This window comes from Clavelina lepadiformis, chromosome 3, assembly GCF_947623445.1.
Source record: "Clavelina lepadiformis chromosome 3, kaClaLepa1.1, whole genome shotgun sequence".
Classification (NCBI taxonomy): Eukaryota; Metazoa; Chordata; class Ascidiacea; order Aplousobranchia; family Clavelinidae; genus Clavelina; species Clavelina lepadiformis.
In genome coordinates this window covers 2,430,836-2,447,521 of record NC_135242.1, presented here as the reverse complement: position 1 = coordinate 2,447,521, position 16,686 = coordinate 2,430,836, and the positions used below count along the sequence as shown (strand labels likewise).

The window sequence follows — 16,686 nt, the reverse complement described above, 5'->3', positions numbered from 1 at the left end:
GCCTTAGAAGCGTTGCTTTAGGCTCTTAGACCTGAAGGTTTTTCGTTTTTATGGTTTTCTAAGGGTTGTAGGTTAGGCGTCATAGCCTAGGCTATGTTGATATAAGGCTGATGTTCTACATCTTGGTGTATGTTATTTAAAGCATATTAATAAACAGCGGTTAGCCGGTTATTATTGCCTAGTGAAAGGAAGCCAGACCATAGGCCTAAAATTTTAAATTTGCATTTACGTAAAGTTGCGTATGTTTAATGAAAAAGAAGACACATACAAATACGATGTCATTAAATTAAATTTTGGATTACAGATGTAAACTTTTTCAACACATTGTGTAAAAAAATTACTCAAATTATCCCCCTCCCCATCGCTTTGATTAGTGGACTGCCATCCTTGAAATTCTGAGAAAGTAGCCAGGTTGTGTGAATTCTTGTTTTGTTCAGTAAAGTAGAAAATAAACTTTAGCCGTTTATTTTACGAACTTACCTGTCTGGGTTTAATTATGAAAATTATTTATTGTCTAATATTTCTGATTTACAGTGTTGCTAATTAGACAGTTTTCGTCTGTAGACGAAATATTTTTGTCTGTAGACTCTCCTATTCCAAGCAATTTGTTTAGCAATTTACAATTTGTTTTGTTGTTCAGTCGACAATAGAAAATGTAGTTATTGAAAATTGTACCATAGCTACCTGCGGTATCCCCAATATGTCAAGCCAGGTGCAATATTATGGAGGTCGCCAAATGAACCGACCGCCCGCCGGGAATTATAACGATGGATATATGCCTGAAAATCGACCATACCAACCAGCTCAAGATTACCAAGGCAATAGAAACTCATGGAGTGATCGTCGAGCTCACGAAGCACCTCAGCAGTCCAATCAACAGTTCAATGATGGACCTGCCTATCAGCAAGACCAACGGGAATTTTATCCACAATCAGCTTCACCACCACGTCGTTATGACGATGGTCCTCATTACCAGCAACGAAATGAGGATTATGCCAGAGACAACCGGCACGATCAGCGCTACCCACCCCATAGTGAGAGGCAGCAGTATGATGGTAATGAAAATCGGTACAATAGTCATCAAGAACAAAAAAGTTACGACCAAGACAACAGGGGTTATGATGATAAATACCGCCAATCGACTCAGCATCGTGATGTGGATGGTTATCAACAAGAGGATTATAATTCTAATTTACCCCAACGTGTTCAACAAATGAACTTGAATGAACCCATCCACCATCAGCAAAGGAATTATGACGAACAATATCAAAGGAATCCACCAACCAATTATGGTTCTCCACCAAAACGTGAACCACATCTGAGATCTGACCAGTACCAGGTATTTATAATTTACCACCAAATCAATGAAAAAAGAATGTTCTTTGACCTTCTGCTTGTGATCCATAAAAAATTCTCTTCCAAAACTGTTGTACATTGCAAAAGTTAATGCTTTAGCTGAATTACGAACAAAAATTATTTGGTTTAAATTTTATATATGTAGTTTAGAATAACAAGTTTGAATTTGTCAGCATATCTTGTGCTTTTTGTTGCAGTCAGGGCCGTCTCATCAGTTTGCAAGGGATGACTACAAACCTTCAAATTATGAACAAAAACAACCGGAAAGGTTTGTTTTACTGTTATGTCAATCTTTTAACGTTATCTGCATTTAAGTATCATTATATAATTCTTTTTATGTGCTAATTGCTTGCATAAGGGTAAATGATATTAGCCTAGTTATTTCCATTTTTATTTTGTTTCTTTCGATTGCCTGTTGTTTAATCTCACAAAGAACATATGCAATGGAGTATGAAATGGCAATGGAGTTTTTACAAATGTCTCTTTTGAGCGTAAAATCGTTTTCTATCTTTCTATGAATTATTTAGCTGTGATATAATTCAGGAAGTCATTTCATGTAAAAGGAAACAATTAACTGAATTTTAACAGACGCTACTTTATTTAGAGAGGAGCGTTCAGGCCCACACACTCAACCTTATCCGTATGACTCTCCAAATACAGCTTCACAAATGAGTTCACCACAAGTATTAGCACAGACTACAGTATGTTGTTATGAAAGATTTCATTTGTAGCTTCATTGGTTTTATAAATCTATTATAAGATTCCACTCTGCTTAAATAATCTTCTCACGATGGGCAAACATGATTTGTGTAAAGTAAATATTGGCCTACAAGGTATACATACTTCGTTGCCTATTAAGCTTCCATGGCTTGGAAAACTGATTAAAATATTTTACTTTTGCACTTGTATCTGTACTAATTAATATCTTAAATTAATGTTATAGTTTTCAACTGGAAGGTATTCACAAATACCTTAGATGAACCAATAGCATAAAAATACCTAGTTTTGTTTTTAAATTTTTTAGAGCAATGCAGGCGGCGGTGCTGCAGTGTTTGGCGTGGTGGCGAAAGTGAACAAACCACCGGACCATCGATCGCCCCCACCCAATTTGCGTTCTCCTGCTGATTACCCTTCATATAACCAACAGGACGAGAGCAGGATTCGATCTCCTCACTCAAACCCAACTAGGGTGAGTTGAATTGTTGACAAGGATTTTTTGTTGAGTTTTGTATTAAATTTTTTAGTAATTAGCAAATTTTTTTAAATTCAATTGTGTGCAATATTCAGTTTTACCATTTAAGGCATATAGCATGTAGCATATAGCATGTTGTATATAAGTGGAAAATGAATGCTCTGCCCCTCATGATTTTAATACTTTCAGTCTCATCCACTCACTACAATCATGGAACAACCAAATCAAATCTCTAACTACCCCGATAACAAAGCTCGTTATGGTGAACATGATCCCCAACATTATCACAACCCTCCTTCCCACGACAGGTTAGTTCGTGACTTTTCTAATTGTTACCTGATGAGCAGTTGTAGTAAAAATTGGTCCCAGTTGTGCAATAAATTACCACATTGTATAGCAAAAAGATTGTGTTTTTAGCCTGAATGCATTTTTATGCATAAATAACATCAGATCTTGTGATGCCAAATTTGTTTGTTACACTATTATAACAATAGGATATCGATCGGTGCCAACATATCTCATAACATTTAAATTTATCTGCACTTCTGAAACCGGTTTAATTCTGTTAAGTACTGCAGTGTAGTATATAAGTACTGCATAACAAGCATGTGTCTATGTAAACACGTAAATGAAACTGATGTTTGTTATATTAGGCCTTACCAAGAACCACAAAATCCCCGGAATGATCAATATTACGACCGATCTGCCCCACTCCAGGGAGGTCATGATATGCATCGAGATACTGACAGTAGCGGCTACGGATCAGTTTACACGGAAAGATCGTACGATGCAAGACCCAGGGACCCACCCTACTCCCAACACCCCCCACATGGAGCCCCAATATCCCCTCGTGCGGAGCAAAGTGCTTCGTACAATCGGCCGTTCGATCAACCAAATTCCAGAGACGACAGTCGCGGTCGTAGGTACGAGAATGATCAACATGGCTCAAGTCATGGCGTGAATGAACACAGCAGTGAATACAACCAACAGCAACATAAACCAGCTCACTGGACCATGCAAAAAGATGCGCACCAGCCACCATACAGAAGTCAGAAAATAAGCAACCAGCGGTGGAATGAACACGATTCTGGTGTTGACAGCTCACAGATAAAAGTAAGGTCATAAGATAAAAGAAAATCTGCTCGTATTGTTATAGTTTGTTTTTTTGGTTTTGGTGATGACATAACTTAAATAAATCGTCTTTGGCAAATTGTTAGCATTTGTTACCATCCATTTGCAGGAGGTTACTTTTTGTAATAATTTTTTAGAGTGTTCGTTCGATGAAAAACATGTTTGACAAACCAAGCGCGTCTGTTCCTTTGCCCCAAGCATCGTCAAGTTGGGGTGCAAATCGATACAACAACGCCGGCCCCGCCATGTCAAAGCCCCCAACATCACCCAGTTCAAATCAGTCATACCAAACCAAAACACCATACCCACCAGCAACCAGCGACCATCCCAGGCACCAGCAACCATCACATCATCATCGAAATTCCTACCAGGAACCATCACAGCGGCCTGATGACCGTTTTCCACCACCTCCAGGACAGAATTACCCCGAACAGCGGTATAAACCCCCCTCACAACCCCCTTCTCATCAGCCCCCACCAGATGATAAATATGAGAGGCCGCGGGAAAACTTTCGAGAAAGAATGCCCGCTCCTCCCCAAGCACAGCATCCCCCACCTCTGAGGTACGATGACGGGGGCCAACATCGAAATCAAAATCTCCCACATTATGACCCCCCACCCCAACACAGCCAGAGCATGAATAATTTAGACGTGTTAAACTCGCGGATGAGGTCACCCACCAATTTAGACGACCCCCGAGCAAGAAGTAGCTATTCAGGGGATCCACCGATGAGTAACCCCATGGTAGTTGGGGTTCAGTTTCAGAAGAAGGAATTTGAAGGTCCAGACAGGGGTTACAAGCCCCTACCTCCACCGGTGAAACCTGTCAATCAACATCCAGGTTCAGGAAATCGATGTAAGTTTATAAAATTGCTGAGTTTTGTTTTGTTTTGGCAAGTTAACTGTACAGACATATACTGCAAATGCATGCAGTGCACTATGCATCTTTCTATACACTTGAAGATGAAGTTTGTCACTATTCCAGATATGGTTTTGTGGTAAAACTTCACACAGATTCTTAGACTATTGGATATGAAATATCAGCGTTAAAACATAAACTCTAATTTTTCATAAAACCTTCGTTTGACTTTAAAGATGTGATCTCACATAACCAACCCCAGTACGAGGAACAGTTTCAATATGATCATTCTGCTGACAGAAGATATTATTCATGTAAAATTTATGTAGATAAATTGCTGTGGTGTGAATGAACATAATAATGCCTCACAGACACTTTGATCAGCTAATTTACATTGCTTTGAATGCTTAATTATACAGCTGGGTTTTAATACTAAAGCATGTATGAATTATTGTATATGGTTTGAATTTGCTGATCAAGCCGCACTGATTTTTTATTTGAGTGTTAAGCGTAGATTTGTTGATGACTAATCTGTAGCTTAACTAACTGCATTTATTTGCAATTGGTTTGCTCAAGTGATTTGGATTGATTTTACAGTAGCATTATCTCAACCCAACTGTGTATGAAAAAGTCTAATTCTAGAAGTGATTTTAACCAACTTTTCACAAGTTTTTTGAAAACAGATGTAATATGGACATGGTATCGCTGCCAGTATGCATGCATGACACTGCAATTAGACCTTTAATGTTGCTGAAATGATTAAAATTAAACCATTTAGATCGAAACATAGCTTTTACAGCAAAATAATTTAGTAGTAAATCACAAAATAATTGGATTTATGCGTTCTTCTGCAATTTATAGACCAGTATTCTTATGTGGTATTTTCTGTTGAAATAACTTTAATTTTACAGCAGCCCCTCCATCATCAGAACCACAAAGTCAGCGACGACAACCGTATGATGATAGGAGATCGCCTCAAAGACCACCACACAACCAAGCTACCTCCCAATACAAACAACCATCTTACCAGCAGCGCAGTGACCAACCCAACCAGTTCAACACAAGCAACCAACCTGAAGGACCATCCTCTGACGAGAGCAATTATGTTCCAAGTCTCGTTGCTCGTAGTTACCAAAAGTTCAACTCTCCATCAATCAGCGATCACCAGCAATCCACCAGATCGCAAGAACCATATCAAAGTCAACCGCCACACCATCGACAGCAACCATTCAACAAAGACCGACCACCATACCAGCAACCACACGAAGACCAGAGAGTTCCACCTCCCGACCAGCTACCTCATAGTGAGCAACCACTATATGGTGATCGTCAACCAACATACAACCAGCGAAGGAGTCCAGATACCAATTATGTACCAGCAGTTGTCTCCAGTAGCTACAACGTGTATAAGAATGGTGCGGACCAATCGCAAAATGATGAAGACTGGCCGGCTCCTCCGAGTGACTTAAGCGAACAACCACGACAGGTAAGTTGAAGTTTTGAATCAAGTAGTCAGTGCCTTGTTTGGATATGTAGGTCAAGCACAGTTTTTATGTTTTTACATTGACTTTTATACTTTAAATCATTTGTCAATATATGGTCAGTTGTCTTGCACTCTTGCTGGAAATAAGCTTGCTTGGAAATAAGTGGTATTTTCCTTGTGAATACATCGCAGAAAAGCTCAAGTTTTGACCCAATTCGTATATTATTGAGTATTATTTGACAAATATTGATGATGATTTTTCAACATAGACCAATCACCAACCCCACCATAACAATGGCCCCCAATACCCCCAGCAACAGCAGCAGCAGAAACGACAACCACCCACTGGACGAGATAGCAACCTGGGTATGCCAAAAGCCCCCCGTCACCCATTCGATCCCCCACCTGATGAAGACGACAGCTCTGAGGGCATTGATGTCGATGCCCCCACCCCACCCCCTACTAATCGGCAGCAAAATTTGGTTGCGCAAAGAGCTGGAGGACCCACTTACAGGCCACAGGTTGGTCGTGAACGTAATTGGGGTCCATCGGGGCCCTCCAGACCGATTCCAGCCGGGGAGAGATACGGTCAGGACTCCAGGTTTGAAATTGTGTCTTTTAGAACTCTATATGCCTTGTTTTGTTTATCATCGTGAAGTTGTTCGATTTTTTATTCATATTCTCAGTTGTTTTCCTCAGAGATTGATTGTAACACGATGTCACCTTTTACTACTTTCTAGTAGTTTACCTCTTGTCAGTACAAAGAATAAACTATTTTAAACGTATTTTACTTCTTTCTTGAAGGCAACCTGGTGATGGTTTAAATGAAGATCGATTCACATCAACCAATCAGCCACAGCAACATATTCAACAGGTCAGTTTTTTGTATTCATTTTTGATATTGCAAAACAATATGCTTGCATTATACAAACAAAACCATCTTTGAACCTTGTGTGGTTGTTCCTTTATCATTTTTGAGTGTACATAATTATAATTACCGCCTTACCAGCCGTGTGTGAATTTAAAATTCTTTCTGCTTTTAGAGAAATGTTGGCATGAAGCCACAGCCCCCTCAGAAGCCGGTAAGAAACTCGTTACGAAAGAAGGCCAATAATGAACAGGTTGCATGCTTACCTGTTGAGTTATTCTTCTCAATTGACTCGGTTATCTCTGCATAGCGTGTGTTGTATGTGTGTATGTTTGTGGTTTGTTTTTCTAGAGTATTGTCTTATTTATTAATGACTGCTCTTGAAACCATTACCTTCATTGATGTTATTTATCAGGACGGACCAGATGCAGTTGATGCAGCGATGCAAGACTGGGATAACACAGATGCGCACCCACTCAACCACGACCATTCTAAAGATCGTGTCAGGATGGCAAGGACAGGGCAGATGTCGAAACGCAAACCACCAACTCGTATGAGCAGTTCGACTGCTCTTGTTGATGGTGAGTTGTTTAACCAAGTGCTTCCATTCAATATGATGCCAATCAAGATATCCTTTTATTTTTTGTCAACTTATGCTACTAATTTGATAATAAGCTACTTACTGTTATAGCCCTTATTGTGCTTAAGTACATTTTAGTGTGAAGTACCACTTGTCTTGCGTTAATCTAATAATATGACTTGTTAAGATTATGCAATAAATGTGACCCCCGATGACCTCGTACAAAATAGGATATCGCCAATAACAGTGGAAGAATCTCAAGCACCCAAGCCAGAAAAGGTAATTGCTCACAAACGTACCAGATATGTTCTAACGGAAAACTGTTTTGATTCTGTATGTGACGTATTGGTGATAGAAATGTTTTGATCTGTCCAAGTAACTTCTGTCTTAATTTTTGTATTGTTTTGTGATATGCGAAATTGCGAACATGTCTTTAGTTCCACTAGTTACTAGATTTTCGTTATGAATTTAGCAACATGTTTTAGTATTCAATCTAAACTGTTGTTTTTAACATAGCTTGTGTTGTAATAATATCATCATATGCTTGCACAGTTGTATACTTGTATCATCAGTTTATGACCAGCCATGAAATGAGTTTTATCTCCTCTTTACAGCATCATGCTGAAGCAAAGCTCACGACGTCCAAGAAGTATCATTCTCAGCAGCCAAGCCGGGCAGAACAACCTCCCAGAAGTGCCGGTATTCTTTCACTTTTGTGTTATATCGTTTATTTTTCACCTATGAATTTGAGGAGTGAAAAATATGGCACTTGCTTCGTTGTAGACTGGTCAAATGAGAAGTACGCTCACGTACAATTAATAAACGGCAAAGCTCTGAGGACTTAAAGCGAGCGCTGTGTAAATTACAGTGGCGCTACAACCGTAGGTGCCAAACTTTTCAAATTCCATGGTATCCTGAAAAGTTTATGATGTCACGTTGTGGTTAAAATGTAGAAAATACACAATATGAGTAGAGCTTCATTAAAATTAGGGACGTACCAAACTCCGTGTCGCAATTGCACAACTAGCAGTGGCCAATGAAAGATCATTCCCTCTGTTTTTCATAGTTTTTCATTTCAAACAGTAATTATCTTGAAAACGTCTTAATACATAAATAATTAATTCCCTGTCACCAAGCTCATTAGATAGAGGAAAGCAAAGGCGCTGTGTCAATGCTCTATGCAGCTCAAAGCTTGGCAGCAAACACAACGATATATATTAGTCTTATGCCCTTTGAGCAAGTATTTTTTGTCTTTGAACTTATCATAGTTCACACATATCTCAATATAGTCAGCCTGTAATTCCAAACAACGAATAAAAATGGCCAAACGACTAATTGTGCGTTATTTTCCGTTTGTCTAATCTTGGCGCCAAACCATTTCTGCAACGATGTGTTTCAGATTATTGTGTGATTTTTATGATGTTGATCATCATAAGATTATTGTTGCAGATAAACCGAATGCAAAGAAGGACAACAAACTTGTTTTCAAAGTTCCAAGCGAGGAAGCGTTGAAGCGTGGAGCGGCTTCATTGCCAAACATTCAGGAAACAGCGAATGACGACCGTAAAAGACCACCGACTTACACTGGTAAATATTATGGTGTCTTAATGGTGTGAAATAAACTTACAGGTCCGGTCATCAAATGCGCAACAATCACCGAATCAGGGTAGAGTATTTCGTGACTATTACGTTGTTAATTCCTTCCCATTCAGCCCTTTATCTGACATGCAATTGCATACTTGACTCAGGTTTTCACTTTTTTCTTAATATCAGGTTTAACTTAATTACCACGTGTTGTAACTCCGCTAACTTACCATCTCAGCCTTATGCCACCAGTTTTTCTTGATTTAGATTCACTTTGTTTAACATCAGTGGCATGCCCACAGAATACAACGTACTGAAATGTTTGAACGCTGATTGCGCTGGTTGATTAACAGCTGAGCATGCCTCTAATAAGATGTTGTGTAGATGTGTAGCAGTGCACTTACACTTTGCTGTTGGGGACATGTGGAACAGTTTCTTACAATTGCTCACATTTCTGTTTGAAAATAATTGCAACTGCTAATCACATTTAAATAGTTTTTATGTTTGTCATAATCTACCAACACCAGTGGTTCAGTCAGTTTGACTAAAACACTGGCAGTGCCAATTTTAAAACTGTTAAAATTTAACGTGTTTTAGTCAATTTTAATCGTTGCTTGGTTTATGTTTCTCGATAGGATTATGCTCACAGGCACTTCCTATACATGCTGAGTTAGATAATTTAATTATTAAGTTTTAGAGGTTGCGAACCCTCATTTTAATTTTTCTGTTTATTAAAGGGTTCGGAAACACAACGAAGCAAAAAACATCTTTAGGCACAGGTGGGCCATTTATATAAATCATAGAAGATTTTAAGTGATGTCTGATATCTAACGTACAGTTCTAATCTGTTGGGTATTTCAACAAACTCTTGAATATACAAAATTATGGTCAAAGTTACCACTTTCAATGTTAAAACAACTGGGCTTTAACATTCGTATTGGCATTTATCAGACATTGCTTAATGCAATACACAGCATGTATTTAAGAATGCACTGTGACCATGGTTGTTTAGATAATTTACCACTTTTTTATTGCATGTAAGCATGATTGTGTGGTGGTGGTGTTTAAATGGTTAAAAGTGAAACTCAAAATGTGTTGAATAATATGGTTGTGCACTTTGGCAATCCAGGTTAAAGTAGTCACTAGTGTTATGTTACTTGGATTATAAAAAGAATTAATGACATATTTCTTCTTATATCACGAGTATGTGCCCCTGGTGATGTTAGAATGCTTAAGAGTGAATATACATGTGTTGGTAGGATTGTGCACTGTTGCAAATCAACTTAAAGTGATAAGGTTTGAGCAAATCATACTTGAATTACGAAAAAATTACAGCTCGACGACATATTTCTGCTTACATCGTCACATTTTTATTCGGTTCCGCACTTTCCTGTGAAACTTGTTCCCAGATCTTCTGGATAAATTCAAGACAGCGCAAGAATCAGCGATCCGAAGTGCTCAGAAGAAGCAAGATCGAGCTTTGAAGTCGGTCCAAGCGATCACTCGTCTCAACAAGCGTTCCCCATCCCCCGTCAAATCTCCAACTAGACCTGTCAAGGAAACGAGACAGGACAAGAATGCTGACATCATCAAGGAAGCAACCAAGCGTAACGACAACCGAGATATTTACAACAAGAGCAAACCAAGAACAAGCCACAGGTATGTTGTTGAAATCTAAAGCGTTATGTCAAATGTCTGTCCTCTGTTTATTGCACCAACTGAACATTTGGGGTCAGATTTATATTAAATTCAACACTGAAATAATTCACGCTTCAAAATAAGAATCAAAAGGAAAAATTTTGCGCCATTTTTTTAGAGTTATTCAATAAAAGTGTCTAAGCTTAAAAATTCTTCAAGAATCTGTTCTCCAAGTAGATATTTGACAAGCCTTAAGTCTTGGTGCTGTATCTCTGGTGTATCGTATTATTTCAGTATGGGTGTAGTTGAGAGGCCTTGTTCAGCTTTGTAGTGTAACTGATGCATTCAGTGAAATGAGTTTTAATTCCAGGGAGTCTCCCGACGAATCAGATCGAAGCAACAGTCAGCGAGGGAGGTAAGCCCTTCATACTCCTGTACTGCTTTCATCTTTTATGACCTCACAATTTGTTATCGCTTTGTTAGAGATGACCGGCCTGATAGGGGGCGCTCCAGAGCAAAAAGCAAGGAACGCGGTGTCAGTCCTGATCGTCGTGGAAGGTCCCGGTCCCGTGAAAGAAACATCAGTCCGCAACACAGAGGTCGATCGAGGTCAAGGGAGCGTAACATCAGTCCGGAGAGGAGGGGTCGTGATAGATCACGTGATCGTGATCTTGACCGTGATCACCGTGCAAGGAAATCAGAACGTGACCGTGACAGGTTCGTGGTACTTGGTCTAGATATTGTGCGGTTGAAGAGATACTACAAAGCAAGAGATAAACATTGGAAAAGTGGAAAATATCTACTGGATTTGAAATTTTGTTTTATTAATTTGCCAAAGTTTCCATCTTGTCATGAGTATTAAGTTCATCACAAGATATCGATGCCACAGGTACCATCAGCAAGTGAGCCCCTATAAACAGGGTCACGACGACCCTTCATATTCACGTAACCCCTATCGCAGGAGTGGTCATCACCATAGCGACGAACCTGACTGGGTTGGGGAATTTCGCAAGAAACGAGCTCATGATGAACCAGGATCGCGACGTGCTTGGGTGAACGACCCGAGATGGAAGGACAGGTGAGATGATTTGTTGATCACGTGATGTCATGTGATATGATCATGATGTCATGTGATGTCCCAGAGTCCAGAGTTGTTTATTATTGTTAATGCTCATTGGTCTGGTTGTATTTACAGAAAGAAGGAGTTTGATATAAACAAATATGAACGTGATGTGAGAAGTGCAACTGCTTATAACAGCGATTTTGAACAGGTTCGTGTTCCTTAAGTTTTAAAACTCGATATTTTACTTCTCAATTTAATTTGTTTTGAAGTGATTGATGCTTAAAATGCACTCACTGGTGACGATATTTTCTATACCCAGCCCGAGCGCAAACAAATGTTTCCCACAAAGTTAATGGCAAAAGGCGCGCCCCCAAGCCGACGCCCACAACAGGGAGGAGATGATTGGATGAGGAACTTAAAGGAACACAATCGAAGAGCCAATAGGAATCGGTAACACAAAAATGTAATTTTGCGAAAAGCTCTAATTTTTTAAATCAACCTACTGAAGTTTTGCTTTTAGCACGCACGAAACAAGGGTGTCATTTGATGCATGTTGACACGCATGAACTATTATCAAAGAATTCTCTACTAGTCTAGTCTTGGTATGTTTTAACCAACCGCATTGGATATGTGTATAATTTAATCGATTACTTTTTTGTCACAAATAACGTTTTTAGTTTTCATTTCTTGAAGCTAATTGTGTGGTTTTAATTTCTTATCGGTTAGATTTTGCATGCAGTAGTAAACTGTCCCGGAAATACTTCAAAATAAATGTATCGTACACGTAATCCTATTTACTTCGTCATGTGTTTTGTTTATTTAAAATTGTTATACTTCACTCTGTCAGAATATTATAACTTCAAAAATAATTTGGTTTAACCAATTGATAACGATAATGATAAAGTTAAATTGCATGTTTAAGACAACATTGTATTTGCATGGTGTTTTCAATATTTGCAATTCTCACAATTATTAACTGAGTTTTTACTAGACTTGTAGTGGTAGTGGTTTATTCCTCATTTACCATGTTTCTTTTCACTAATGACAGTTTTGGCAATCTGGATCTTCGATGATGTCATCATTGGAAGGTATTTTTATATTTGGGGATGCCCCTTACTGTCAGCTTGAGTTTTTAAAATCTTTTAAAATTCAGCAAATTCGTCAACTTTTTTGTAAAAACGGAGTCAATTTTCAATTAAATTGTGTAGTCTGACATTAATGTTTCAGTTTTGGGCATTCCCCTTGTGTGAAAATAGCTTTGTTTTGTTTATATGTTTTAATGCGTTATCTTTAGGTTTTGAGTTTGGTGTGTAGCTTTAACTCTTCATCATTGATTACTCATAATGGTTGGCCATATATAGGATTGAGCAATACAAAGCAGCAGCACGTGTTGATATATTATATGTTAGGACAGATTAAGCACTGTGTTGATATATTTTGCAAGAGATTGTTATTCATTTTGGAACGTACTTCAGTTATTACAGCGATTACCAACAAGCAATATTCTTGTGTTAATCAGAGAATTTTTTAAGCTATAGAAGGGTGTGTATAGAAAACCTTGGTGTTTTGCTATTGAGCCCTCAGTTAAATAACTGGGTTAAATGAAATGCTTCAATTAGAGCTTCGTTCACTGTTTGCATACAAGTGAATAGATGTTTGCAAAATGCACATACTTGCAAAAATCGGCACATTTTAAAATGCCTGCTGTGTTTTTTGTTCTCTTAATCCTAATTACATGGCCAAAAACTCTGTCATTTTGTTGTATAAGTGTTCGACATCTCACTGACAAACTCTCAAAATCTCATAACAGCAGCCGCATGATAATCAAATGTTAATCATTTTAGGTACTGACTTGAAGATGGGAACATTGCTGCCTGCTTCCGACTAACATTGTTATACATCACCAAGTCCAGTACATTGTTTTCAAGTGTTAATAGTTTTGTTGTAACCATGCTTTTAAGTATGAATTTATCAGGTGCTGATGGTTGAATTGGTGCAACACACATTTCATGTTTTTCTACTTTGATTTGTAGTTTTGTGTGCATGTAACTTGACGCTATGAAATCATAATGATTTTAATTCTGAATCGCTCCACCATATATATTTTTATTGCTTAGTGTTTTCTATAAAAGCTAATTGCTTCACTATTTCATATATTTTTGTATGATATTTTGTCCTGTACAAAGTTTTACAGCAAAACTACATATTTTGTAACATTTTGGCATTGTGGCCATTACTAGAGCATTGTGGTGAGTTTGAGTACGATATTGGTACATGCTGTTTTGTGAAAGACACTGCCTCATGGTACATTATTCCTTTTAGAAATAATTTGCAATTTACCACAAATATCATGTTTTCAATAAGAATGGATACAAATTTTCGATACAGTGCTATTTAACGTATCGTGCATAGCAGCATATTTCACATTTTTGTTTTTGTAGCTGCTTAACTAATAATTGAATTAATTGCTCGTAGTTTGCAAATAAATCACTAGCTTGCACATGTTTCATTTTTTATTTGAAATAGAAACAAAACGCTCGCGATGAAGGAAATGTCAGGTTTCGTTTACTTTTTTCAAAAGTTGTCGTTGCTGTTCTAACTTAATGCTCAAGTCGGTCATAGCAGATTTTACGTCGCCACCTGTTTCAATCAGCTTCTTACAAGCCTTGTTGAGATTTGTTTGCCCGACTTTAAGTGAATCATTTAGTTCCAGAAATTTGCACACCTGCATAAAAGAGATCAAAAGTAAGTTAAAATCAGTAATCTCTTAAAAATAATTACTATTTGTAACATTCCCTCACTTACACGCCCCAAAAAGAATAACTACTTGACAATGTCAACTAGCAACATGACCGCAGTGTTTCCAACATAATATACAAATAAATTAATACAAGGTGGCACTAACAAATATTATACAGACACTACACCATTCGATATTGCTTTATTTTGAGGACATGTTAAACTGCCGAATACCAGGTTTGTTTTGTCACTAATTGGTCTTATTAATTTGGATCACAATATCTAGAACATTATGGAATATCAACGAAGCACTTAATACTTTTTGAGCAGATTGTGACATTAGTGCTTCTAACTTACAGACTTAAACTAACATGAACGTCATGACATATCAACGAATCACTTGATTTAAGCTTTTGAGCGGATTAAGACACTAGTGCTGATGTCTTTCGCACTGGAGCAATAAAATTTATCACTGGATGTATGAAGTAAAAGAAAAAATAGAAACTATAATAGGAAAATAAAAAATGGTCGGAAAAAACACAAAGAGTAGGAAAAAGTGGCAAAACCAAACGTAACAACTTACAGTGTGATTCAGTCAAAAGTGACTGTCACTAAAATCGAATTTATTTTGTATCAAAAAAATAATTTTTTGCGATTAGATGTGATGAACGAAAAATTTTAATGCTAACCTTGTTACAGCATAATAAAACAAAAACTATGACCACAAACAGTCAATGAATGAGAGAAAACTGTTAAAACCCAAGGGCTTAAATGTACATAATTTTCATAATTTCCTATATGTACGGTACTCATCATACTTTTTCATATTGTTCTAGTACGATTTGCCTTTTTTGAATTTCATCGGCGTCAATTGAGTCATCGGTGCTGTTCAAATCTTCAGCAAAGTTGAAATCTGCAAAGAAACAAATACTTTCACGAAAAACTTTAAAACATATATAAGAGCACTATCGACAATTGCGCAAGTAAGCTAATTGAGCAATAATTCACAAGAAGCGTACAGTTTCTGTAACTACTGAAATCTCAACCTTCAGCGAACCAACTTAACTAATTGCACTTAACATAGCAGTAAACGTTATGTGACTATGCCTTTACCCAAGTCAGTTTTTACGTAAAACATATATTAAACGGTTATTAAAAGTTACCATCGTTAACCGACGTCATTGAGGTAAAAACGTAATCGTTCTTGTCTGCGGATTTCACATCTTCTTCAATTTCTTTTAAAGTGGGAGGGGAGGGCCTCACAGGTAACAAAGCGCTCTTTTCTGTATGCCTTTTACGCATCATTGTACCGCCCAATGAGTAAAATTCATAAGAAATTCCTGTCCCTGGTCAAATCATCAACAACAGAAAGTGATACAGTATTCACCCATTGTCAACAAATCCCGGAAAAGCTTCAGATAAAGAAGCACAAATGGGTATTACCCTAATTAACAATTAGTTAAAATTTGTTTTGTGTGGACAAAATGAATGTTGGAATGATTGAATGATAATGTGGTGTACTTTGTTACAGTTTTAATTGGCCAATGTTGCAAAACTTAAAGTATTATTAATTTGTTTATATCCTACTAATTTCATAGTTCATCAGTTTTAATCAATCATCATGCTGATTTTTTTTTTGGATTTCCAATATCAATTTGACCATGTATGCATTTTTATATACAAAACTTTCACATGTTTTTTCAACGATTGTCTCTGTTAATGTTCCTAGTTCACGTTTTACTATTCAATTTTTTAAGTTTTTACGTTACCAAAACAACAACATAACATCTGTTTGTTATAACTGCTGAGACACGGACTTTCATTTTGGCTTCCATTTTATAAATTGAATTCGCAAGACTGTAAGTTGTAAAGGAGGACGTGGCGACGTGCAATGTTACAACACAATTAACAACAAGCAGTCTTGTAGAGTTTGCATAATGCGTTGTATACAATGTTGTTCATTCATTTAGATTTTTCGCCTTCAATGTGGGAGACGAAAAGTTGTTGCTGTTTCGGACAACCAAAACGACGGATAAAGCATGTGACAACAAGCAATTTATTACTGTCAACCTGTCACAGACATACTTTACTGCTGTAAAGTATTTTGTGATCTTTTTCGTGGTGTACAATTTTTATTGAATATATTAATTATCAGAAAAATATCAGAAGTAATGTAACACCAAACTGTAACGTT

General features: G+C 37.5%; 2 protein-coding genes across 10 annotated transcripts; one reads left to right on the top strand and one right to left on the bottom strand.

Annotated features, from left to right (window-relative positions):
* The first annotated feature begins 644 nt into the window (after positions 1-644).
* Positions 645-14,253, top strand: LOC143448677 (uncharacterized). Of its 9 annotated transcripts, XR_013114475.1 has the most exons (26): positions 645-1,339; positions 1,554-1,624; positions 1,961-2,057; positions 2,381-2,545; positions 2,738-2,856; positions 3,202-3,661; positions 3,817-4,534; positions 4,774-4,851; positions 5,449-6,023; positions 6,290-6,621; positions 6,825-6,894; positions 7,064-7,141; positions 7,304-7,469; positions 7,656-7,747; positions 8,083-8,167; positions 8,918-9,055; positions 9,790-9,831; positions 10,462-10,711; positions 11,061-11,105; positions 11,174-11,407; positions 11,580-11,768; positions 11,886-11,961; positions 12,073-12,203; positions 12,274-12,355; positions 12,802-12,841; positions 13,598-14,253. XR_013114475.1 is itself a non-coding variant. In XM_076948516.1 (25 exons), exons 1-24 carry the CDS (start codon positions 701-703, stop codon positions 12,824-12,826), a joined length of 4,875 nt encoding a protein of 1,624 aa, XP_076804631.1. In that variant the 5' UTR covers positions 645-700; the 3' UTR covers positions 12,827-12,841; positions 13,598-14,253. The 9 variants fall into 9 exon arrangements, 8 of the variants coding, with proteins under 8 accessions (XP_076804631.1, XP_076804634.1, XP_076804632.1 ...); XM_076948516.1 differs by lacking the exon at positions 12,274-12,355; XM_076948519.1 differs by lacking the exon at positions 12,274-12,355 and having other exon boundaries at positions 12,073-12,216.
* Positions 14,249-15,884, bottom strand: LOC143448679 (uncharacterized). The gene is made up of 3 exons (XM_076948523.1): positions 15,656-15,884; positions 15,311-15,405; positions 14,249-14,478 (listed from the first exon to the last, which is right to left on the bottom strand). The coding sequence occupies exons 1-3, from the start codon at positions 15,795-15,797 to the stop codon at positions 14,308-14,310; spliced, it is 408 nt and encodes a 135-aa protein (XP_076804638.1). The 5' UTR covers positions 15,798-15,884; the 3' UTR covers positions 14,249-14,307.
* Between the last annotated feature and the right edge of the window lie 802 nt (positions 15,885-16,686).